The 25,636-nt window shown below is 42.3% G+C and overlaps 1 protein-coding gene across 1 annotated transcript in view; it reads left to right on the forward strand.

Moving 5' to 3' along the window:
• Positions 1-406: 406 nt before the first annotated feature.
• ppp1r37 (protein phosphatase 1, regulatory subunit 37) overlaps positions 407-25,636 on the forward strand; it is a 55,216-nt gene continuing 29,986 nt past the window's right edge. The window contains exon 1 of the mRNA XM_030066689.1: positions 407-2,308. Coding sequence (XP_029922549.1) covers positions 1,549-2,308 — 760 coding nt within the window. The 5' untranslated portion in view covers positions 407-1,548. The remainder of the gene's footprint in view (positions 2,309-25,636) is intronic.

Below are 25,636 nucleotides of genomic sequence, written 5' to 3' on the forward strand. Positions count from 1 at the left end.
GCAGCTGCAACTGTGTTACTTTTTGCCTGGATTATTGATTTATATTCCTCGTATTTATTAATGATTATTGTCTACTCCTCGGTTGTGACGTATACGGCTCGGGTAGATTTTTCCATGTCTGCGATTGGTCGCATGCAGCAAACTCCGCCCTTTTTATGTGAGCGCGCACAGATCTAGAATGGAAAGCCTGGGTTGAATTAGTGAGTTGATAGCCGGCTTTATGGTACCGAAAATCCTGAGTGCTGATGTCTCGTTAAGTGAAGCCAGATAAGTAAGAGAAAGCCCGACTATGTTAATCCAGCTTTATGGTACAGGCCTCGGGTGTATTTCAAACCTTTCGCAACGCTGCTGCTGCTGAATGCGCCCCCACGGGTAGCGACGTGCTGACGTCAGACGCAGGGACAACAAACAGTTGTTGGACTTCCAGCAGGCTAGCGAATGGTAACGTCAGCCAGACAAAAACAGACATCTACTTCTGGCCGGATAGTGTTAAACACGGAGCCTATGCGTCGGAATATCTTTTTCTAATATATAAAAAATAACAAGCGCTGATATTGGCCAGCAAATGTAGCTTCGACAGGAAAAGAAAACAGCGCTAACGTTTAGCCAGCGAAACATGCTCCGTGAGTATGACGCCTGTTTTTTTCCTCCTTGCCCCCGGTCGAGGTTTGTGATGTGAGCCGAGTTGCTGCACGACACGGAGGGAGACGGGAGCGACAATCGGGAAATCTTGGAAAAATCTTGAAACAGAAGAATGGACTTTGTTGGGGGAAAGGAGTTGGGCTCACACAAAGAAACAGACATGCAACCTCACATGGGCCTCGATGTCATTGTAAGGCAACAACTTTAGCAAGCTAGCTAGCTCGCTCAAGTTCATGCAAATGAAATGGTTTAGTCTTAGGCTAGCTGACTTTTGCTAGCGTAATGGAGGCATCCTGACTGACTTGTTCATGATAACTGGCTGCCCTGGCTATCCTCTTAAATACGACTGGCGATGTGCTGACGGTCAGAGCCTTTTATCGCTTCCCATTTGCAGCGGTAGGTTTGCATACGGTTGATTAAAAAAATATTTATATATCCTTTAAAGAGCTAGCTGTAGTTACCTGGCTGGGTGATAGGTAAGCAAAGTTACACACTTTGGCAAACAAAGCTTTGCTGAAACAATATCCAGCGATCACAGGCAACAGCAGTAGTATCTGGCAATATTTTCAACCTCACATTTGTGCAAAATCGTGTTGATCATTTTGTAAAGATGGAACTAAGTCAGTTGTGAATTTTGTCACGTGAGAACGATATTTTGAAACACATTGCCAAAACAAACAAATTGATAATAATATAAATCGCCTGTTGAACATTGTATGAATGCACTTGTTTATAATATTGTGTTGATCGTCATCAAACGGTCAGGACAGGTGCACAGTGAAGAGTGTTGCAGTTAGAAAGGCCAGAGACTGGCTTATCCATGTCATTTGATTTGTAGTTACTGTTTAATCTAATATCCAGCCTGCCAGGCACAGTTGAAGACTCAGTTGCACAGGAAATGACAACATGAATATCGAGGAACAGTCTCTAGATTTGTGCAATGTTAAGACAAAGAGTAATGTGGATGATGATCACAACACTACCAACAACACGGAGGGGGTCATTCCCCGGATCACAGAACTGATGATGGACAGCAGCACAGTTAAACAGAGCATTGTTTCCACTGAGGCCTCTGAAACATACCTGCTGCCCCAGCTCGCTGACAACCTGCGGGGAGCTGAGGAGGATAACCACCAGGCACAAGAGATACTGGAAATTGACGAGGTCAATGGAAATAAAAAGAGCAGTGCCCAGGACACACTGGCAGTGACGAATCCCACTGACTTAATAGTTTCTAACGATGAACATAACAAGGGGGATATTGGGGCGGAGAATGTCAAGGAAGATAAGGACACTGGACCTGCAAAGTTTGTAATGGGCGAAGGGGAAGACAGTGGGGACATGGACATGGGTGTGGATCTTAGTCTTGATGAGAGTGGGGTGTTAGAGGCTGAACCAGCAAACCTCAGACCTTCTGTGTCAGATAAGACATCAAGTACCAGTCCAGAGCCCACGAAACAGGATGTCACAACGGACAAAACAGCAGAGAATCTTTCAGATACAAGCCAGATGAGTGCCACAGCAGCTTCTGCTCAAGACCAGGTGCTGTCGCCCACCTCAGAGGAAGGGGATGATAAACTGAAAGCGGGAGGCAAGAGGGTGACATTCCCCTCAGATGAGGATATTGTCTCTGGAGCAGTGGAGCCCAAGGATCCATGGAGACATGGTAATACTTGGTGTGAGTGTGTGTTTGAGTGTCTGTATGTGTGAATGAGTTTCCATGTACTGTCCTTGTTTGTGTTTTAAGCCTGCATGAACATGTCAGTTCAACAGGGTTGTGTTATGTTTTATTCGCAGTGGACTTCTAACTGTGCAGCTGCTATTGTTCCCAAGCTGCAGTTGTAAGGAGTTAGGCCAAGGTTACATTTGAAACTTTTTCAACCAGTTTAGTTGCATGCAACTTCATTGCTTTGGAGTTTCATCCAATGATAATCATCATCATTCATGAATCATGAATGATGATGCAAGCCCAGCATCATCATTTTGAATGTTCCATATGGGTTTGGTGACATAGCAACACTAAATTTACAACATGCAGCAAATTGCATGCAAGTTGCACTGTGTATTGTCAGCCTCAGTCTCTCCATACAGATGAGCATATTTAAAATGTGTCCTGGGTTCTCTTCCCCATTCCATCTTTAGTAAATGAAAACCCGCAGGAGGTGGATGGCAGTCGTCTCTGATACATGAGATGTGCACAGTGTTCTTGTTTTCCAGTGGAATTTTTTTGTGTTGTGTCTCCTCAAAGATGAGCCCCTCAGGTTCATCTTTGGCTGCCAAGATCTCAATACAATCTGTTTTGTCCTGAGGCAGCACCTTGTGCCCCCGCCCCTTTTGCAAACAGAAGTTCATTTCTTGTTTGATGTGGTCTAATTGCGTATTAGCTTGGTGTTGGGTATTTTTCAGCAGTTCAAGTAGATTTGTGAAGAACAAAAAACACAGGAAACAGATTTCCTGTAGTTTTTTGCTCTAAATGTTGGCTCAAGCATGTGTTGCATGCAGTGCTGTGAGTAGATCCTGCCACTCCTTGAGGTGTGCCATTTCAGTACAGCAGGGTCCTGTTTGTTCAGTGAAACTGCTTCTAAAGGAAGCTCGTGCAGGATATGGCACTGCCTTTGCTATATTGATACAGGATACCTGCCGTTAACATTTAACTATCTGATGGATTAAAACAACTTGATCTTGGCTGTGTGTCGGGCATGGTCTCTGTTGTTCACTTTATCAAAGTGAATGTAAGAGACATAGCTTCTCGCTGTTTTTGTAAAAACTCAAAACTGAAAGGTCGCAAAGCTTCTTTTGCATGGCTATGACTTAGCCCCTAGATCATAGTGTGCTTTTTGTCAGTAATGTTTTTGTTTGTGCATTTTTGTTTTGCATATTCAAAGAGTCTCAGTTTGTGTAATCCATGTGGTTTTAAATGTAGGAATAGTACATGTCCTGTTGTTTCCTGGTGTATAAAACCATAAATAGGGCACTCCAAGGCAAGGAGTCACTGAGTCATAGCAAGAAACACACAAAAGCGGCATACAAAATACTGCCCAGTGTTCAGCTGAATATGAATGTTTGGCTAACATCCCTGAAATCTATCATACAGCCTCTCAGAAAGAAATCACTGTTGATTTGCCCCATTCAGACCCTTGTATTCAATCAGACTTAAGTGGAAATTGTTTATTTCCCATTTCACATCATTTAGTTTAAGCATTTCTTGTACTTTTCCCCTGACAGCCTGTCTCTGTCCCTGTGCCTTCCAAATTGTCTGATCCTGCATTTGATGATAGTGTGTCACCATATATAAGACATTTATGTCAAATTAGTCAAAGGAATAGTTCACCCACACATGAAATTTTGGTCATTATCTACACATCCTTATGTCAGTAGAAACATGGATGAATGTCAGTTTATCACAGGGGGACTTAGCAGCTTCATTTCAGCCATCTGTAAAGCAACTGGAATGAATGGAGACTGTTTTGTTGTTCTGACGTGAAACATTTGCAGAGTATGTCACGAATTTTATGCACCTGGTCTGCACTGCACCAACCATCAGGACAGTAGCAAGCAAATGCAACACTATATGACTTGTTTTACAGGAAAGCTACTTTTGTTTCAGTGTCAGTTTTGTAGGGCTGTAGTCTGTTAGTCGACTGGTTGATTTATTGGTCGATACGTTCTTGGTCGACCAAAATCTGATTGGTCAATTATTTGCCATGTTAACTTTATCAGGAGTAAAGCACTAAGGGCCCTATCTTGTGCCACCCGCTATCCGCTGCCACTACCCGCTACCCGCAAATTGCGGATTTAGGAGCTTCCGCTATCCCTAAACGGTATCTTGCGCCACCCGCTACCCACTATCCGTTATGCCGACTCCGTCACTTGCGCCTGGAGGTGTGTCCATGGGCGTGTTTCATGCGCTATCCCTAAAGTTGCTATCTTGCGCACACACTTTAGGGATAGCGGATAGCGGGTGGTCAGGACCACCCGCTATCCGCTTTCCCTAAAGTTTGGGCTGTTACGAGAGCGCGCCCAGGCGGCTTCAATGCACGCCCCGACGGAGCCTCACCACGCACACGGTCGGACTGATACCGGGACGCCACCGGAATGGACTGAGTATATTACTCATATAGACTGTTTAGAGGAAAGACTGTTTTAATTGGACACTTACGCCAGCACGTTTTATTGTTTTATCATAAGCCAGCAGCTGTGCTATATTTTTATTTTTAATATTTTATTTGCCCAATCTACCTTGTCAATAAATTAGTTTACACATAGTTACACCTCTGCCTCTTGTGTGTCTGTGGTGTGACCCGGGGATTTTACTCAATCAGTACAACCTTGTGACACGTCCTCTTGGACACATGTGGCTCCACCTCCCGAATTAATCCTCTACAATGTCAAAGACATCGTCACTGTTGCAGCATTTTACCAAAATAGATGGAAAAAAAGTCGAATGCAAACTTTGCGAACAACTGTTTGCGTATCACAGCTCAATGACCAACATGGCATATCACCTAAAAACGGTAAGCTAACATGTCTGCGTTAGGTTGCTCCGTCAGTTTTGAGTATAAACATATCAGAATTGGCATATTTCAAAGTTTTAGTCTAATAATCGTTTTATAACTGCAGACGCACACACCCGCGATGATGGCAGCTTGACATAGTACTATTTTCAGAAAGCATAGGCTATGATATTGCGTAGGTGCATGTGATGCAACGCTGTCAGAGCCCACTGACTCGAGTGTGTCATTCAGTGCAGAATAATTGGGTCAGAAACGACTTAATATAATGCAAATACTAGTTGTTTATGTTTATTTATAATTCATTTAGGCAGACAAGGCTACCAGGGGCCTATTTCACGAAAGGTGGATTAAATAAGACAGGATATAAGCCAAATCCAGGCTTGCTAAAGCCTGCCCCGCACAGCCTGGTTTATTCCGTTCCACTAAAGCCAAGTCAGGCTGAGAAGGAGCGACTTTAGCGAGTCTGGATTGTGAAAGCCAGGCTGGTGCGCGATCACATCTCCCTTCAAAAGACCATGCCGGTCGATCGCAGATTCCTTGAACGTGACCAATCAAAGCGAAGCAGAGGGCTGCGTCATTCACTCTGGATGAGACTCAGCGCCTAATACAAACATATGAGGAAGTAAAGGAGGTTATTAACCGTAAAGGCAATGAAATCTATATTCACTTATTTATATATTTATTTATTTATTAATTCATTTTATTTTCGTTGTAGCCTACCTATTTGCTATCTGCTTTAATCTGCTCTTGCCTTTTACTGAAGTACTTTGGGATTCTGCACTAACATTGATTTTATATTTCCTTACCTTTTTCCCCTATATCTTTGATTTATGTACGATGGAAAAATGCCACAGTTGTTTATCTTATACCTTCTTAATAAATAAATTAAAAAAAAAACTACAACATAATCTTTATGCATAAACTTTTATTTAAAAAAAAAAAAAAAATTAATCACATTTAACTACTGTTTAAAACTCAAAAATCACAAATCAGAAATTACTTAGACATCTCACATTTACAGACCCTGAAGTTTTTTGTTTCTTTCGTTCCTTTCTCCACATTGTTATTTGTTGTTCACTGTAAATCATTGTAATTTCTTTTTTGTTATTTTTATAGGCCTACTTAAGTGTATTTACAGCAACGTCTCTACTGAAAAATGTGTGTTGCCTTTATAATTCATGTACTTGGCTTGACTTTGATCTAATTAAAGCGAAAAAAAAAAAAAAAACGTAAAGGCAATTAAAGCAAGGGAGACAGCGTGGCAAAGTGTTGGCGACAAACTTAATGCATAAGTCGTCCAAAAATATATATATTAGCCTATTTATATTATTATTATTTAGTCCATAAATATATAGGCTAAGCAGTTGTCAACCTACTAATCTCCAATGCTATAGGCCTATTATATGCGCTCTATCTATCACTCTATCTATCTGCAGTGCCGTGCAATGTCCCGATTGCATGGCAATACCAATTAAATGTGTATTTCCATAATTATGAGAGACTGAGAGTGACAATGATTATATCACATGAGCCATTGTGAAACAACTATGATTCATGGTCACACACTATTAGAGTATTATAGGCTAATTAAATTGATTATATCTTAATGCATTTATTTTCATTTTATTTGAATGTAGTATAATTTGAAATTAGTCCATATACTAACAGGTGTTGAATTAACAAAGTCATTGGTTTACGATTGGAGTCATTGACTAATAGTAATTTCACAAAGTTGAACAACAGGGCACTGGATTAATTTAAGCTTGACTTCTAGCCTGGTCCGGAGCAGGCTAAGGCTTAGGCTAAATTTCCATGGTAATTAAGGTGGGATTACTTTCATGAAACCGAGTTCAGGCTCATTATAGCCAGGTTTACTGGCCAGGTTAATCTCGCAAGATAATACACCTTTCATGAAACCCATTAATCCGTAATCCTGGCTAAATTAAGACAGGATAGCTGCTAAATCCAGGCTTAAAGCCTAATCCACCTTTCGTGAAATAGGCCCCAGGTAGGCTACTGCCCAGTTAATTAATCTAAAAAATAATAACCTTTTTTTTTTTTTTTTTTTTTTTTTTTTTTGTATTCCCATCGCCCCTGATTAGTCGACTTTTGGTCGAAATTTCAGGACTTTATTTGACCAAGATTTTCTTTGGTTGACTACAGCCCTTCAGTTTTGCTTTCATGTCTGACTAAAGCACACTTGAAGTCAAATCAAGCTGTATTTAACAGCTGTAAAACTCTGAATTACAAGCTGACAAGGAACATATGCTCTGTGAGTGCCAAAAATCTAAGTAACAGTGACATAAATACTGGACTTTTGGACCCACCGTACAACTGGTTAGGTTCAACACACTTGGTTTATGCTGTTTGGAGTACATTTATGGTCCTTTTTTGCTGTTTTCGAACTCTAAGCAAACTGGCCCCATTCAGTCTTGTTGTTTAGGACATGGCTGCACTGGAGCAGTGCTCAACAAAGTTTGCTGTACATTACATTGACACACAGACGACGTACTTCACACACAGACTAGATTTTCAGCCAGCATTAGTTGAGAAGATAATAACCAATTTTCATTTTTGGGTGAAGTATTCCTTTATGACTTCAATTGTGCAATGTGCATGTGATGAATCTGATTGAAAATTACAAGTTCAACATTTTCTGCATCATCCCTCCCAGCTAGCCTTCTTTGCAGGAACCTTATGGAGAACATGGCACTGGAAATAAGACTACCTGGGATTGTTGAAGTTCGGTCTCAGAATGGTTATCATGTAGCTTATTTAAGTTCCAAAGGTCCACTTGATTGTGCCAGGGATAGAGAAAGAGCGTGAGAGTCAGTGTTTGGGGAGTCCATCACATGATGCACGATAATGTGTCCTGCTAAGATATCACTCCCTCATATCTTTATCAGCACATTTTTTCAGTCTGATGGTTTAGAAGAATACAATCATCCATTTAGACTGCAAAAACTTAAGACCCATGACATTAAAAATTGATAGTATTTGTTTACTGGGTTTAAGTACTTTCAATGTAGGTTTTGTCAGTCATTTGGGTCTAATTGGATCAGATTTAATAACAACAGCCAAATAATAAGCTACAGCCTATTTGTATACATCAGACAGCAATTCATACTGCTCTACAGCAGAATAAACACAACAGAGATTGCAAAACAGGAAACAGGAGAACAGAAGAGAAGATGAAATACAAAGAAGACACTAAAAGGAAATACATAAAAAAAAATAAAAAAAAACACAAAACCTTGCATGGTAAACAGCAAGTCTTAAAGGTGTTATAAGTTTTGTTTGACAGATTAAAGATGCCTTCAGTTCCATTGGGAGGCCCCTCAGGAGTCTGGTAGCATATGAACAGTTTTTACCTCCCATTTTTTCTTTAATTTCTAGTACTGAAAACCTACCCAACGTTTTCCTTCACATGACAACGTGAAACAGTATCCACTGACAAAGCTGTTAGTGAATAATATACAGAAATGGTGCAAGCAAACTGTGGGAGTTGTTCATATTATTCTGGAAAGTTATACACATTATTCTTTGATTGTCAGTATACCTATATTTCAGTAAAATAAATACTAATAATTAGAAATTTGATTTACATGACAACTTTCAAAAGGAGATAAAAGATCAGTAACATAACAAACCACACAAGAAAGAAAATCAGATCATATGCAGTAAAAGTAAATGACTTAAGAAAGACCTTATGATAAAAATCAGTTTTAAGAAGTCATTTTAAAGAATATCTTGATATTGACCGTCAGAGCTCCTCATGGAAGGTGTATATCAGAGCTCTGGCAACACAGACCCTGTAACCCTTCCCCTTTGCCCTGGGAATGGTCAAAGGATCTGGAGCTACACGCTGGCGAGTGGCTTAAGAGCTCAAAGAGAGAGCTGAAGAGAAGTTGAAATGAGATCTAGTTGGATCCAAACACCACAGGAAACTGTTGCAGTCCGTCATTCAGTTTGGTCGGCAGCAGAAGTGCAGGTTCCAGTGAACAAGGACTGAAGACACAGAGGGAAACCACAGGAAAGGCCAAAAGTCTTTTCATGCAGTTTTTAATCCATGCTACTAATAAACCAGAAGCTCTCTTTAAAAAGTCTTCACAGAAATGTTGCTTTTAAAAGCAGTTTGTCAGCTTTAGTGTATCTTCATTTGTAACAGCTGCCATTCGTATCACATATTTTGAATAAAGACCATTTCTCAGATGATTGGACCCAGTTTGCCCCATCTTGCATTGAGAAAAGGTTAAGATGAATAACCTTAGGCCTAGAGAAACAACCGCATAAGTACATAAGTGCATGTTAGTTGATCTTTGTTGTTATTTTCTGAGCTGCTGCTGTCATTATCTATCTGGGTCATATTCAAGGCTGCTGACATGCTGATTTTATTTACTAGTTCTTGTGGTTGAATAGGTAGGCTTAAGCTAACTGCTGAAATTCAGTATAGTTGAGTATGCCAATGCTGCCGGGTTTCATTTCATTTTGGTACGTAGTTTGGAAATTGCGGCATCTTGTGTGACTCAGTCTCTTGCTTGCAAAATTTGTTAGAAATGGTTGGTCTTCAGCTTTGTCACTGGTATAATTGCATAAGCCTGTGATTCACCTGGCTATCTGCTTCTCTGTCTGGCTGTCCGTCTGTTCTCAGGACATGCTGACACACAGGCCAGTCGGTTTGAGTATGTGTGTACGCATACAGTCGCTGAGACAAAGTCCAGGAAATGAAATGTATCTGAAGTCCCACCCCCAAGGCTTTTCATGCTTCATTAGGAGTGAGCACTTGCCACAATAGATCCCAGCTCAACAGACCTGTTATCTGCTGATCTAGTGTCAGGTTCTTCAAGGCGCTTGCTAAACGTATCCATCAGGAACAAAGCGGTGAAGTCGGCCTCAGACCAGAGCCCAGGGCTTCTGCACCTAGATATCCATATACAGTGTGAGTCACTGGTGTTAGAGCTCACAGTGGAAAATTTGCTAGATGTTATTTTGAGTGTTGGTTAAAGGGTACGTTGTTGGTATAACCGCTTTCTTGCAGTAAGCTTTTCAGAAAGTGCTCAAAAAGCCCAGATAGCTGCCATTCAAAACGGGAAAGGAGGCAATGGGTTCACTGGAACAATAGTAGCCCACTGAGGTGTCATATTTCTGTTTCTTCCTTGCCTGTCTCTTTAGTCGGGATTGTCCTCGTCCAGCAAAGGTTCAGTGGTGTCAGCTAGGATAAATACATGAGGCTACAAATTACACAAAGGACCAGCAGCAGTTGTCGTAGCTTCTTTTGTAGCATCAAACCTCCGAGTGTAATAATGGTGTAGACTTACTTTAAAAGACAAAGTGCAGTAGCAGAATATCATGTCAGTTTGCTCTGGGCTAGGTGGAGCGATTGCTCCTGCACATCTGTATGCGCTCTCTCTGTTTCTTGCCTGTCTGTGTTGAGATTTTAGGGGTGCTTGCTCTCTCCCTCCAGGCCTGGCAAACACTGCATCATATCCTGAGATTCCTGAACTTCCTCACATGCTGCCTTGCTTCCTCTCCTTCCTCTTTCCCTCCTCCTCCCTGTCTCCCTGGCTGGCACGTTCAGTCTGGGTGCCATGCAGACATATGAGCTAACCATGTCTTTTCACCATCATTGGATTTAGGGCTGGGCAGTTTATCAATGTTATATCAATACCATGATATATAACTAGATATCATCTGAGATTTTGGTTACTCTGATATTGTTATCTGGCATAAGTATTGTCTTTTCCTGGTTTTAGAGCTGCATTACAGTAAAAGGATGCAGTTTTCTGAACTAAATAAACTGGTCTAGGTGTTCTGCCATAAATCCACATTGGTAGCCTAATTATTATTTATCAAAAATCTCATTGAGTAAATATTTTGTAAAAGCACCAATAATCATCCCTTTAATATCACAGCAATATCAGCATCGAGGTATACAGTCAAAAATAGTCATATTTGATTTTGTCCATACTGCCCAGCCCTAAATGGATTATAGTACAGCACTACAAGCTTGTTTATCAGTGCATGTTAGCCCATGATAAAGAACAGGCTTTATAGCAATATTTGTGAACATGCATACTGTAAAACATCTGTCATTAGTCCGAGTTTCTATTTGCTGTCATCATCAAAGCAACCAGCCTGTATTTGGAACCTGTGCATATTCGGGACCTGCCTTTATTTGCGTTACACAAAATTTTTGCTCAGCAAAAACTAGAAAATATAATCAAAAGCCTAGCTTCTTCTTTTGTTCTCCTCTGTATCTGTTTCACTTTATTACACACATCAGACCCACACTCTGGAGGCACTGGAGCACGGTGTCAGGGATGTAACAGCTTCTCCTGCCAAGGAGAGGCTGCCCACTGCTCTGTAGTTTGTCAACAAGCAGTGGTTAAATAGCCTGACGCACCATAACTGTTTTGAGATTTGATTTGAATATTTGATGCAAGCTGGCTTCTAATAGGGACCAGCATTTATTTGTCCAAATGTGTAACCATACCCAGCAAGTAAGAGAGCCTCGGCATTGATTTGGGAGTCAGCTTCAAATTGAAGTTTTAGAGCATAGACTTTAGACTCCATATTTTAAGAATAAGGACAACCAGCAATGCAGAGTGTACGATTGCTTCACATTGATTGTTTGTCCTGCAGACGGCCAAGCTGTTTGGCCTACGTGCAGCACAATCTCATGTCAACCAGACCCAAGGCCCACTTGGCAGCAGGTCTTTAGTGGTTCAGTGACCCACGAGATGTTATGTGTTGTGGCTGTGGACCAAGTCACAAACTGATAGGCAAAACTCTCAGAGTAGAGCCTGGACACGGGCTTTGATAGCCTGCAGGTTAGTGTAATGTGTACAGGCATCATGCTTGTGTATGCTACACATGTGCCTGTGCTGTTTTCCTGTAATGAGAGAGAGAGGCGCGTGCATGTGTGTGTTTTGTTTGTTGGTATGATGATGCTGCCCTTTAACTGTGTGTCTGCCTGAACTGTACAGTTATGTGACCCTAGACCTTTTGCTGGCACTCCCACCGAGCAAGGAGCCTCTTTGACCAACAGATTAGGATGTTCACCCCCTGAAGATACTATCCTCAGCCTGAAGATAGGCCTCCAGGAGAAATTTACTACACCCACACTAAGCATAGCAAACAGGTGTTTTGTAGTCACTGAGATTTGTGTGTCACAGCCATAACTCAGACAGTTTTTATGCAATTTGGATCAGACCTGGTAGGTAGGTTGTGGGTCAGGACAGGACCAATGCTAACTTTTTTTTTTTTCCCTTTATTTTTTCCCCAAATTAGATCAAGGTCAAGGTGGGACATGACAGTTCTATGTGACAGCCGAATACAACAGGGTCTGAAACTAACACTTGCTCACCCACCAAATGAATGTAGATTATGTCAGTGTCCGGTAAATAATCCAGTTTACCAGATACATGGTTGTATAGAAATCAAGCTGCTGAAAAAAATTCACAAAATATACATGCACGTGCAACAGAAATGTTCTCTCAGTTTGCTTTCATTGCCAGTCAAAACACCTGGTAGAGCAGTACTGAGTGGAAACCTAACATCAGCTTTTACGTTTCTGTGAAAATCATAGGCAGAATTATTAAACGCGTGTCAGCTGTCCAAAACAATGCGGCACAAATTGTGGAGGTAAAAAAAAAAAAAAAATAGCAAAAAGAGGAACACAACTGATGTTTGAGAGGAACGTAGAAAGGTTAAGAAATGTTTTTATATGGTGTGAAAAAAAAATACCTTTGGGTAAAATATAGGCCTAAAAGTTCCTTCATGCAGAAAACACAGTGGCTGCTTCAGCAAAAGTAAATTTCAGAACTTGATACAAGGAGTATGTACACCAAAACAGCATGTGGTGCTGGTGTAACACTTCTGAGTGCCTCTCTAGTTTGATTTGTTCAGGGTCAGAGAATGACAGCGGGCTCATTCCATGCAAAACACAGTCTCCAGCATTTAGCCTCGGTCAAAGAACTTGCCTAGCTTGCAGTTGCACACAAATAAAACAGGGCGTGCATCTTGAATTACTTGAACTTTTTGTTTTGCAGGATCTGACATGTAAATGACAGCTTGTTACGTGCAACAATGACTGGTAGAGTAGAGAAACAATTTACTCGAAACAGTTTACTCGCATGCGGCTGTTGATGATGGTTCATCCTGTTCCCTGTGTCTCTCTGCGTGTTGTCAAAACAGGAATTCCTTGCCCACCCAGCTCACACCCTCTCGTAGCAGTTCTAAGGAGGCTGGCAGTGCCGAACATTTTGCTCTGCACAAAATGCGGCCTCATTTATAAATAGAACATGCAAGTGTTGTTCACCCATAATGTCACTCTCCATCTGTTTCGGCAGCATTGTCTCTCTGTCACAGGCCTGATATCATGTAGCTCCTGTCATCTGAGTTACCCAGAGAGAGGCTGCTATTGAGGCATGGACTTAATGTCTCAAATCAGTTCAGTGTTGGGCTGTGGGTGGTTATGGTCGTTAGGACATATTGTGCCCTCTTTTTTATGTCAAGCTGTATTTGCTGTGTCAGGCTTAATGCTAAAAACTCCAAAATAGCTCTCCATTTGATGAGTACAACAGAGGGGAAATTTGAGGAATCATTCTAGTTGTGTGTGTGTGTTTGTGTGGGTGGGGCTACGTTCAGGGATGTAATTTTCTTAGATTTTGCCACGGTCGGCCCTAAGTGCTGTCTGTTAATTATTGACCGACACGCCGCTACTTCCAAACGATCCCTGGGTTTTTGCATAATCACGTTCCGCTCTCGGTTTGGATTTAAGAGTACAAAGCCGTTCCTCTTCTTGGGCCGCATCATTAGAAGACATCAAATTCACTTTGTCTTGCCTCCGCCCCCACATGGACCTTTGTTTGAACAGTAATGATTAAGGTTATGTAAAGAGGATTAGATGGTAGGTTAAACCTTTTGGGACATCACTTTGGAGCAGAAGAGAGCTGCCTGCTAAATATCTGTTCCTGTATTTCTTTCTGTCAGCGTACCCCCCCCTGTCTCTGTCCCATCATACAGGCCTGCTGATACAAGTATGCAGGGGAGGTGCCACAGAGTCCATTCTGCCCCACCTGTGATCAGCCAGGCAGCCAGCTGTCATGTGTGAATGACGCTGCTGTCACCATCCTGAGCACAGTGGTGTGAAATGGCAGGGATGGGAATGGAGACCAGGACAGAGAACTATTTCGGAGACTTGCACTTAGATGCTAACAAGGAGCTGGCCACAAATGTACTTTGTTCCACCCTCACTGCCTGTACTCCCATCTCTGGAGGTTTGCCTGAAGGTTTCTTACTTACCCATTTTATTTTGTTTTAAGTGCCTGACACACCAAGCAAAGGGTCAGCCCTTGGTGCTGGACTGGCTGTCTTCGGCCACCTGTAGTCTGAACGGTTTGTCCTTAGCAGCTTCCTGGCTGGTTCTTCATGTTGAATCTGCGGCGGAGGCTGTCCATTTCAGAGAGCTGTCTGACTGACTGTTCAGCCTAGGTGAATCAGGGAATGATAAGCAAAGGAGTTCCTGTTGTTTTAATAATGCGCTAATGAGCAAGTAAGCTAGCAAACCCTAAGAGACATAGTTGTGGTAAAGAAACCTCCTTCCACAAGCAGAAGACTCTCAGGCTGACAATTCCTGCGTCCCTTGCAGATTTGTGTAGTGGAGCTGTTTGAACAGATCTCAGAGTGGCGAGCACTAGTTTGTTTCTTTATCTTTCCATGAGCCTCCATTTTACTTTTTTTGAGACTTGTGCCACATTCTGAGAAGAATTATCTCCTCTTGTGCCGGTGTAGAGCCTGCATGAGTGTCACTTGTCAGTAGTTTGTAGGGTGCAGTGTGTTCATTGACAGTTTTTAACAGGAGATGTGAGTGGATAAAAAGTGATCTGCCTGTCTCAGCTGATGCTTGTTCTTCAGAGTCAGCATGGTGTCTCCCTGACCTTAGAGCTGCAACTAACAATTGTTTTTTACTGTTGTTTAATGTATCATTTTTTCCTTTGATAAGTCTAGTAATAATTTAGTCTATAAAATGTCAAAATCAACAGAGTGATGTCTTAAACTGTCTTTAAATTTTGATGTAGTATGAAGCCACTATCTCTCTGAAATTGATAGTTTTAATCATCAGGGCAACAAATCCGTGCTATGAATGAAGTTGAAGGTAGTGCATCTAAAAACTGAATTTGATTCCAAGAACACTGCTAGTTCAACACCTGGCCTCCGTGTTGCTAAAAGCTCTTTGCCCAGTCTGCTCTGTTATTTGAACTGCTAGATGGGAATAATTTCCTCTCCCATTTACCAGTGAGGCTTATATCCTGTGAACTGTGAACACTGGTTTCTTGGTTGTTATCTTTCAGTGCATCCATTTTAGCTCGATAAATGATATGTAAATAATCAATTCAAGGTGGCTTTTTTCTCTCCAGTGACCTCAGACTTTCATTGAGGTTTTCCTCTTATCAGCTAAATTATTTGTCAGGAGAGATTGGGTGCCATTTGTTGGATGGGCAGTAACTGCAGCTGCTAGCCACATAACAGTTTGTCCTAAGCATAAGCTAGGTCAGTGCCTCTTTAGTCAGTCAACAAGTGGGCTACTTTTCCTGCTGCACTTTGCCTATCTCAGCCCTCTCTAGCCTTGTTACATAACTAAACTTCATCCTTCATTGAAGCCCCTGCCATCCACGCAGTTCCCAGATGTGTGCAGGCTGCAGCTACTCTGGGTCAGGTGTTTATCTAGCTTGACCGTCACCACTTTGAGCCAGTTATATACACTCAGATTACGGCTGTTCAATATGACCTGAATCTCATATCCTGACATAGGTAATTTCATATCCCGATAAGTTACATGAATGAATATTTTATATAAAATCATCACGTGGGAAGGCCTATTCTTTAATACATTTTGAATTATATACTTGACAAATGTATTATCTGTCACCTTTGTGCAAATTTTCAACTAAACAGTAAACAAAATATAAAATATGACTATGTAAAATAGAAGTGTAACGATGACAGGAATCTATCGGCAGTCTGCACATGCTTCTCAATGCTGGGCCCTTTTTTCCCGGGGAGCAGTAGTGCTGTGAATGTGCCACATGGAGTGACACTTATTCAGTTATTCAGTCACCAAGGCCATTTACTTTTCTGTCAAAACACCACCACAGCTATGCCGCAGGTGTGTGGGTCCTGCAGAGGCTGCCACTGGGGCTTCCTGCGCCTCACCAAAACTGTAACTGCATGTCGGGCAATGCAAGACCGCTGAGGTCCACTCAAGGTTTTAGTCCTTGTTTTGTGCCGGTTGATGAAGACAACATGATGCCAGTTTTCATGTCAAACGGCTGCAACTGAAGAGGTTTGCGAATCTGTTGTGATGTTGACAGCTCATCCAAATTCTACAAGACTGCAAGGTGTCACTAAATTCACAGTGAGAAGTAAATCAAAACATTGCTTTGGAGTGAATGTTTTGTTTCAGTGGGTGCAGCCATGAGTCCCGCTGTTTTTATCTGAGCTTCATTAGTGCAGTTAATAAAATCCTGACAGTGCTGTCGGTGTTTTAGTGATCGGTGAAGTGTGACACTCGAACGCTCACGCCATGTCGACCGCCACACCGCCACAGAATTAAACTTAAACTGTGTTATTATGGATGTTAGGCAGTCAGTTTATGTTGCCTACTCTCATGTGTTTGGTTCAGATGCACACTTAATCATTGTCCCAACTATGGCAAATAAACTCCTGTAATAAATTAGCACAATGAGTTGATTTGTAACACAACCAAATAAACAATAGAGCCTAGTATATATCGTCATATCGCAGAGCCCTAAGTCAGAGCTCCTTAACTTGTTAACTCAGTATGTGTAAAGCAGACAAACAGCAGAATTTCATGAGATTATGTAAGGTGTAAACGTAAGAGGTTCAATGGAATCCTTTCGTTCTGCCAGGTCTGCGTCTCTGTTTCTCTTTCTTTCTTTCTTTCTGTCTGTGCTTGTCTCTCGACCATTCCCCTGCCATAAGTGTAGTCTCTTCCTCACCGCACATGCAAACACTCGCCTTTTCCCATTTCCCCCTTGCTTTCGGAGTGAGGTGAGAAGGCGCTGCACTCATAGTCTGTGTTTGCACTTTGTTTGCTGTCAGCCAGACAAGAGAAATGAGAGATGAAGATACAAAGACAGCGAGGCAGAGGAACACAGACATTGACTTGCACAGAAATTGGGTCAGACTGCACTTGAATGCATTTAAAGCATACAGCTTGCTTTACTTAATACTTGTCCTGGACTGTGTGCAGTAAACAGCCTTGCTGAAATGATTGTGTGTTGTACAAATCTGCAGCTAGGAGGTGGCAAAGCCTGAATTAATTTTGATTTGTTTTGCATTCTCTCAGCACCTTCTTATGACAGCAGCTTGACAGCAGCGGTGAGGTGCTAGGCCCATTTCAACACCTGGGAAGATGAGATTTATGGGTTTTTTTTGTTTGTTTGTTTGTTTTTTTACAGCCATATAGGTTTAGCAAAAACCCCAGCACTCTGTTCAAGAGCTTCATAAGAAAACTGTTACTGAGAGCAAACATATAGACTGAGCAAGCAATCAAAATTTCTGACTTTATTGGTCATATAGGGCTGTTTTGATGACCGCAGCAGTTTTGAAGAAGTACATTTCAGTCCACCCCTCCATCCCACCCCACCCAAACCAGCACCAACAAACAGAGAAGCACCGCAGCCCACGCTCTCTCTGTGGGCAGCTTGGTTGATGGGTCGCTCTATTCTGACCTTTTGTGGGCGGTGATGGAGGCTCTGGCTGCATCCTTGTTTTGATGTTGTGCTGCTTGAAAGTGTTGAGCAAGCAAATCTTATTTATTGCTGTTTCGGTATTGCTTTTCATTTAGCTCCATCATTTTTGATTAGTTAATATATCTATAGCTAGCTAGGGAGACAAAGCATGGGGGTTGAGTTTGAATGGAACCCAGACCACTGAGTTAAGGACTTCGTCTTGATGTGGTTACTTGCTCTAGCAGGGGAGCCACCGGGGTGCCCTGTAGTCAACGTCTTGTGTATTTTGCACTGTTGAAGCAAAGAAATCTGACTGGCTGTCAATGTCCATGAAAAGTTCAGCCGCAACAAGTCTCTCTCAGGAAACTAGCTTCTTGACCATCCACACATCAGCCAAGTTTCCCGTGTTCCTCAGTTTCACAGGAAATGCACGGACTTCCAGTGACTTGGTGATCATGTTGCTTGCGGTGTGAATGCAGGATAAAGTCCCGGGACTCGGCAAGTTCAACCTGTTCCACCAGGGCTCACTGTAATCAGCTCTGATTGTCCAAGTGCTCTTCACAGATGTACAAGATTAACTGTGGTTAATCTGAGCCTCCATGCCCGTCGCCCTTTCTTTGTTTGTTTGTGGGAGATTTTGTCTTGTGTACACAGTCATTTTGTTGTTTAACTCAGCAGAGTGCCGATTTGCAACAGTGTTTCCCACAGTTTACTTTGGGATGGCAGCAGTAACATTAACTTGGTATTAATGTTTAATTTATAGCGACTACAGTAACTTTTTTTTTTTTTTTTTTCAGTCAATAAAATCTCTTATCTTGTATACACTAACAACATTGTAACATTAGCTGGCTCTTATACTTTTTTAATCACATGAAACGCCAGCATCATGTGATTTAAAAACGTGTGCTCATGTGTGCTAGGACACACTAAAAGAATCCTGTTTGTTCATAAACCGCCTAAATGTCAACATTATATGGAAAATACTGCACAGAATAGCAATGGGGCTTCAGTAGTGGGACATGAGGGGGTACTAGAAAGTCTGTTATTGCTGGTTTGTGTGGCAGCTGAGGCTTTGCTGCATCACACACACACACACACACACACATGCACACGCACACATGCAAAGAAACAGTATTTCAGTAATATCAGGTTTGCCTGAGTTCCAAGGTAATACCCTACAACTACTGAGGATTAAACCAAATTAGTGTGTGTGATTTGAATTTCCTCCTGCATTATCTGCCTATGTTTGTTAACGTAAGATGGTGTATTCATTTTTCACAGGAAGCCTTGAGCTTCAGGATTGCTGTGTAAACTTTAGTCTCTTACAATATCAGCTTGCACTTGTTGCACAAGAAATTGTGCTCAAGGTTTTCTTTGGAAATCTCTGCCTTAGCTGTGCCTCTCTCTTCTCAGCAGTTTAGTTCAAATGTGCCTCTACTTGTTACAGGCCAGCCAATTGTTCAGCTTAATTAACTGATTCATAATTTATGACAGGGACACTCCCTTTTCTCTTGCAGTGTTTCCTCTCTCCAAGAGCCCAGTCCAACTGACAGTGTAGCACAATAGAGCAGCACATTATCGCCTATGATTGTGTGCCGCACCAAGGTGTGTTGTCACACTACTACCGTCCCATCTTTATTTCCTCCTTTTCTCATTCATAGCCGGTCTGAAGAGTGTGTGGTGTCCCTGTTTGTCTGAGTTTTGTCGTTTGTGTAGAATGAGCGTGAGAGAGACTCACAACAGTGCCAATTTCCTGTGGCCCTTTGGCTCAGTGGGATGGAAGCACAAATAACAGAGGATGAAACGATCAAAGAAATCAGAGACATAGGTTAAATCTCAACATTGTGCCTAGGGGATGGAAGTAAGGAGTCGATTCCTCGAGGCTTTGATCCCCCCACAAGTAATTCATGCAATCATTCAATCTGGGAAAACATTACTTGTGCCCATCCCTAATTGTGCCAAGTTTTTGCAGAAAAGAATACTGAATGTACCTAACCCCACTTGTCTATGATACCCTTTTTTGAACATGTATGTGTAAAAATCCAGGTAGAGCTTCAGGCAAATGAATTTGGCTAGCTAACTAGGAACAGGAGAAGTAAACTGTTTGGTGTGTGTGTGTGTGTGTGTGTGTGTGTGTGTGTGTGTGTTTGTATGTATGTACAGATGTGTAGGGATGTTTTCAGTTGTGGATGACAGAATTTACAGCTTATTCAGCAGCAGTATTTACTGCAATTAGATTATGGTTTACTATCTTGACTTGTTTATTTGTCCTTAGGATAGGTAGTTAGCTAATCAGGAGCCTTTGAGGGCAGAGACAAACCAGACAAACACTCATTAAAAAAACAACATTACTACCAGGGTTGTAAGTTAGCATCAGCCAAATGCTAGTGATTTTATGTGGCGGCGGGTGAATTTGCTTAACCTACCAGCCACGGTGGTGGGTAGATAAAAGTACTGTAACAGCGATTTGTGGGTCATATAAAAAATAGCCTATTGCTTGATTGTGTATCTTTTTTTTTTTTTTTAAATTACCATTATTTCTTACATGCACTTTCACACTGCTGGTTAAAACAAGAAAGTGTAGTAAATTTTGGAATCCACCAGCCACAGTGGCAGGTGGACAGCATTTAATTTCCAACCCTGGTTACTACAGTCCAATGGCAACTCAGTTCTCAGGAGCCGGTAGAAGATGGAATGGCTGCATTGCCAGGAGACCGGACTGCAGCCGCTGATGGACTCTGTTGGGGAAGTGACCGATGCAGTTTAGTGAACTAAAGTGATCAGACTGACAGACGGCTCATGGAGTGTCATGCTAGTGTGTGTACAGATGAGCATAACACTAGGAACATGAAATAGCGGAGTAGAAATAGTTCTAGTTGCAGCTGCGGTCTGGTTTTAACGAGGCTTGCCCTGTCTTGCTCTCTATTTGGCTTCTTCAAATGTTCAGCAGCTAACAAATGCTTCTATTTGCAGCTACTGTCTTTCACCATCAGCCACTTTAGTGACGCACGAGTGTGTTCCCAGTTAGAGAGAAAAAGTGCAGTAGTCCTGCCCCCGGTTCCTGTGAGTCCCACATGTCAAGTAGGGACAAAAGAACTGGAACTGGAGTCTTGGCAAATGGAAAATCTAAAATTCCTGTTTTTCAGTGCCAAAGAAGTCCCAAAAGGTTTTGTATTGTTGGAGTAGAAAAGAGCCCTTAGGTGCTGCTTGTTTGGCCCAGCGAGCCCGGTAACTGTACCTTCCTACCCCCAGCTTACCATTGTTGCCAACATCATTCGTCATTTGTTCCTCTAAAACCTACAAAATCTGTATCCTTCACCAGCAGCAGAGTAATGGTCAAACAGCTCTTCATCCTTCATAGCCATTAAAGGCCACAACATTTAATTTACCCCTATTGATCTGAGTCAGCCAGCTAGGTTCTCTTGTATCGCAGCCTCCCTCTCATTGAGCTGGCAAGCTCAGCTATTGCAGCAGTTGATTTAACGTGTGTGTGTGTGTGGGTGTGTGTGTCTGTGTGTGTTTTTGTGTGTTGCAGCTCGGTGGTGGCTGGCCAACAATGATAACAAGGAGAAAAAGGCCATGCTGCATGTCTGTGTCATTTGCCAGATACACTGAGTCAGAGCAGAGATGGGCAAGTTCAGTCTCCTCCCCTCTCCTCTGCTCTGTTTAGAGCAATATATCTTGCTGTTTATTTCCTCTCCTCTCTTACATTATGAAGGGCTGTCATATGGGTTCTGTGTATTGATGTGATGACCAGGCAGTTTTAGGATTTTGCAGTCCATCACATGCTTTATGTGCAACAAGGCAAATTCGACGCCCACCGCCTTGACCTGGATTGATTTAAAAACAAGTATTTGGATATGACAGGTGTTGGGGATCGTGGCTGAATCCTGATCTTAGTGGGCTAACTTTTCAGTGCATAAATGTGTGCAGCTGCAGCCAGGTCCCAGCGATACTCTGAGCGATCAGCTGGTCGTCAGAGTAGCTGTCTCATGTTCGAGGAGGAGTGGGTGAAATTCATGATTGTTTGCGCAGTGGGTGTAGTCATCTCCTGACTTTTCCTCACTCTTTCTTGCAGGTGTTGCTGTTTGGTGTGGTGTTACCCTGTCCCTTCTTTGTCCCTTCCCTTTTCCCTCCCGCTGCCTGCCTCCTCACCTCCACTCCACTTGCACATGCGTGCAGTAACACTGGATGGAGTGCAATAAAACACAGACAGAGCAAGCAGAAAATTAGGCAGCAGCTGTAGCTCAGCTCTTTATGGTCCTGCAGGGCTGGAGCTCACTTCTGTTTAACACCTAGCGTAACCAGGGGAGTGCAGGGTACACTGTGTGCTTCTGGAGACTGAGCAGCCTCTGTGTATTGTTTTCCCCCTTTCTGTTGCTCTCTCTCACTCCCTAACACATACGTAAATACATACCTATACACACACGCTCATGGTTGTTTTTTGTGGTGGTGTACAACCAAAGCTTTCCAACCTTTATACCTTTTTGCTGTGATAATACTGTGCTAAAACTGTGCAGTCAGTAAAGGACTTTCTTCTCCTTTGGACTGTGGGAATGTGCTTCTGGCCTTTCCGGGCGTCCCCCACCCCCCCCTCGGGAAGTGTTTACATGCACTTTTGCTCCACAGCAACACTGCAGATAAATGCTTTTCCAAGGGCACAGCATTCACCAGAACACACATACACACACACACACACACACACACACACGTCCACACTAGTCTCAGAGGCACTGAACACACAAAGCAGCTAAACATTGGTTCGCTAAGGCACTTGCAGGTTAAGACGCACAGGTATGTTGTTGCCAGAAATAGACACAAACTGTACCTGGTACAGAGGAGAGCCACTGCCTCCGTGAGTGGAAACAAGCTCGGCTTCAACTGAAATACTGCAGCCATGTCACATCCAGACTCTTCATGCATTTTTTTTTTTTTTCATGGGGGGCGGGTTAAGTCCATTTAAAAAACAGATTTTCACATCAACATTTCCCCTACCATAACTAGAGAAGGAAACTGTATATATTCACACATTTCTTTAAATAAATGATACACAGTAGATACTTTTTATTAAGTTCAGGCAAATGAAAGGCAAAGCCCTGTTCAAAAAACACTGGTTAATGGTCCCTTTATAAAATAGATATGGGTAATGATTTTGATCAGCAGAGTGGGTGGCGGTCAGCTGGGAATTAACAAAATCATTGAACCAGAATAACCACTGATGATACACCAGAATCAGCAATGAAAAGCTTTACTTTGATATTGCCACTGTGATTTATTAACACTCCTCTGGGAAGAGCTACCACGCCAAAGATGTGGAGTGTGTCGTGCCTCCCACCCAAAACAAAACCCGCTCCCGTTTGGGCAAAAGAAAGAAAACACTGTTTGGCATAGCAGGATAAGAGGTTATAAGACTCCTAGAAGCTTCGTCCCCCAGTGTATAGATGCATGTTTTCCTTCTCAAACACTGGGTTTAACACCGTTTTTAACCACAGTGTACAGTAAACATAACTTTTACGGTCAGCATTAATGGAGCAGAAGGACATGTAAGAGTGGAAAGACTGGGGAAGGCATCATGTGAGGAGGCTCGCCAGTTCTACCTCATCAGTAGATAAAACACATTGCTGAGGGGGAAAAAAATACTTTATTCCATTTATTCAGCTCCGACATTTAAAATGGGCATTTTAAATTCCCGAAATAGCCCTAAAGCTTGTTATCGAATAAAGTTTGGAGTGATAAATGTAAGACGGTAATTGCTGTGTCATTGAGTTGCAGTTGCTGCAGTGCAGTCATGGATGTTTACATGACGAGCGTCGGAAACGTTTCTTTGGGCTCCGTTTCCATTCAGTCCTTGTTTTGACTGCCGCTGGGAACTCTTCCTCTTTTCATGTCTGAGCCAGTGTGCCCACATCTGACCTATTGTGGTCCTAAATCTGCATCCGTGTGTGTGTGCGTGCATGTGTGTGTGTGTGTGTGTGTGTGTGTGTGTGTGTGTGCGCGAACACACATACCAGGGCCTGTTGCTCGATGAAAGACCCAGACTGTTTTCTATTTCGGTCGCTGTTTGGTCTAGCTCTACAAAGACGTTAAAGATGCTGTGGCCATTCATTGTACCCATGTGGCACTCCTAGGCATGACCCCGTTCCTCTCTCTTTTTCACTGTCATACACACACACACACACACACACACACACACACTCACACACACACACTCATCATTACATACAACAGTAACAACCGTATTGTTCTCGAGCAGGGCGTCACAGCCACGATCTGAAGTTGAAGGTTAAGCTGTGAATTGCAGAGCCTGCTCCTTCATGATTGGCACAGTTAACCTTTGTCCTGAGCACAGCCACCAGTCCATGCTTCTTTGTCACACCAGCAGGTCATTCACACACTCTCACACACACACACACACACACACACACACCGACCCAGATTCAACCCTCCAAATATACACACTGATATCTGTTCAGGCCAGTGATATTAATAATACTAGTAATGAATCATTACTATTTTTAGGTAATCACTTGACTGACTAGAAGTGGAGTAACCTGGAGACATTTAAGTTCTTTTTTTGGCGGGGGGTGTCTTTCTTTCCTTCTCTTTTTTTTCCCTAAGGCACAGCATGCAAGCATATGTTACCTTTCCATAGCAACACTGAAGCTTGTCTGGCCTCACCAAGCGAAAAAAGATGGTGGTTGTGCTCTTACTGCTGTTAATGTGTATGTTTATGTATGTGTGTGTGTGCACATTTTTTTTTTTTTTTTTTTTTTTTTTTTACATTTTAATGATATTGATTCTACTGTGTCCAATCTGTCCAGCCACTTTGCTAGACAAATGGCGGCCACTGACACAGGTAAATGGAGGAAGATGAAGGGGAAAGGAGACAAAGAGCAATGAAAAGTGAAGCGGGCACATTCTCACCTTGGCAAGAGCAATCAAAATGCTGATAGCAGCACAAAGTCAGATTCCCATCTGGCTTGTGTGCGCAGTACACACACACACACACACACACTGACACAGTCATATACACGCCAGCCCATTCTTACTAACTGTGCATTCTGCAGTAGATGCTTGTACCCATTTCACTGTATCTGTCAGTCAATCTCATTATGTATTTCTCTGTATTTCTCTTTCTTTGTCCCTGGTAGCCAACACACACACACACACACTCACACACACACACACTATCTGACAGTGAGCAAGTCAAATGAGAGCAACTCTGTATCAAACAGGCTCTGACTGGCTACCTGTAATGTCTAAGCTTCTTTTCATCCTGTTTCCTTGCTGCCCGGATGGTTAAGTGGGCTAACATTTCTTGAGGTCTAGTATCAAAATGGAACATATTTTGACTAACCGTGTGTGTGTGTGTGTGTGTGTGTGTGTGTGTTAGTGATGCAAACAGGTATTCAAGTTAACAAGTAGTTGTTAAACAAATCTTCACTGATAACAAAAAATGTCTAAAGATCCGCTCCACTCAAAAATACGTTTTCTTTTTCTGTTTTAATATCCTTTGAAGATTTATTGTGGCTGTACAGATTGGAATTGCTGCCAAACCTGCCACTGCAGCGCCGTTTCCACATTCCTCCACTGAAAGGGAGAGGCCTGTCCTTACCTCCCTGAAATCCGGTTTTGTGCCGTGCGCATTCAAGCCCAGTTTTTGACATCACAACTGAGTAGAATCTATCAGTGTCTGCTATGCAGAGAAATGCAAAGTAGAAC

The sequence above is a fragment of the Myripristis murdjan genome, chromosome 13 (genome assembly GCF_902150065.1).
Source record: "Myripristis murdjan chromosome 13, fMyrMur1.1, whole genome shotgun sequence".
Lineage (NCBI taxonomy): Eukaryota > Metazoa > Chordata > Actinopteri > Holocentriformes > Holocentridae > Myripristis > Myripristis murdjan.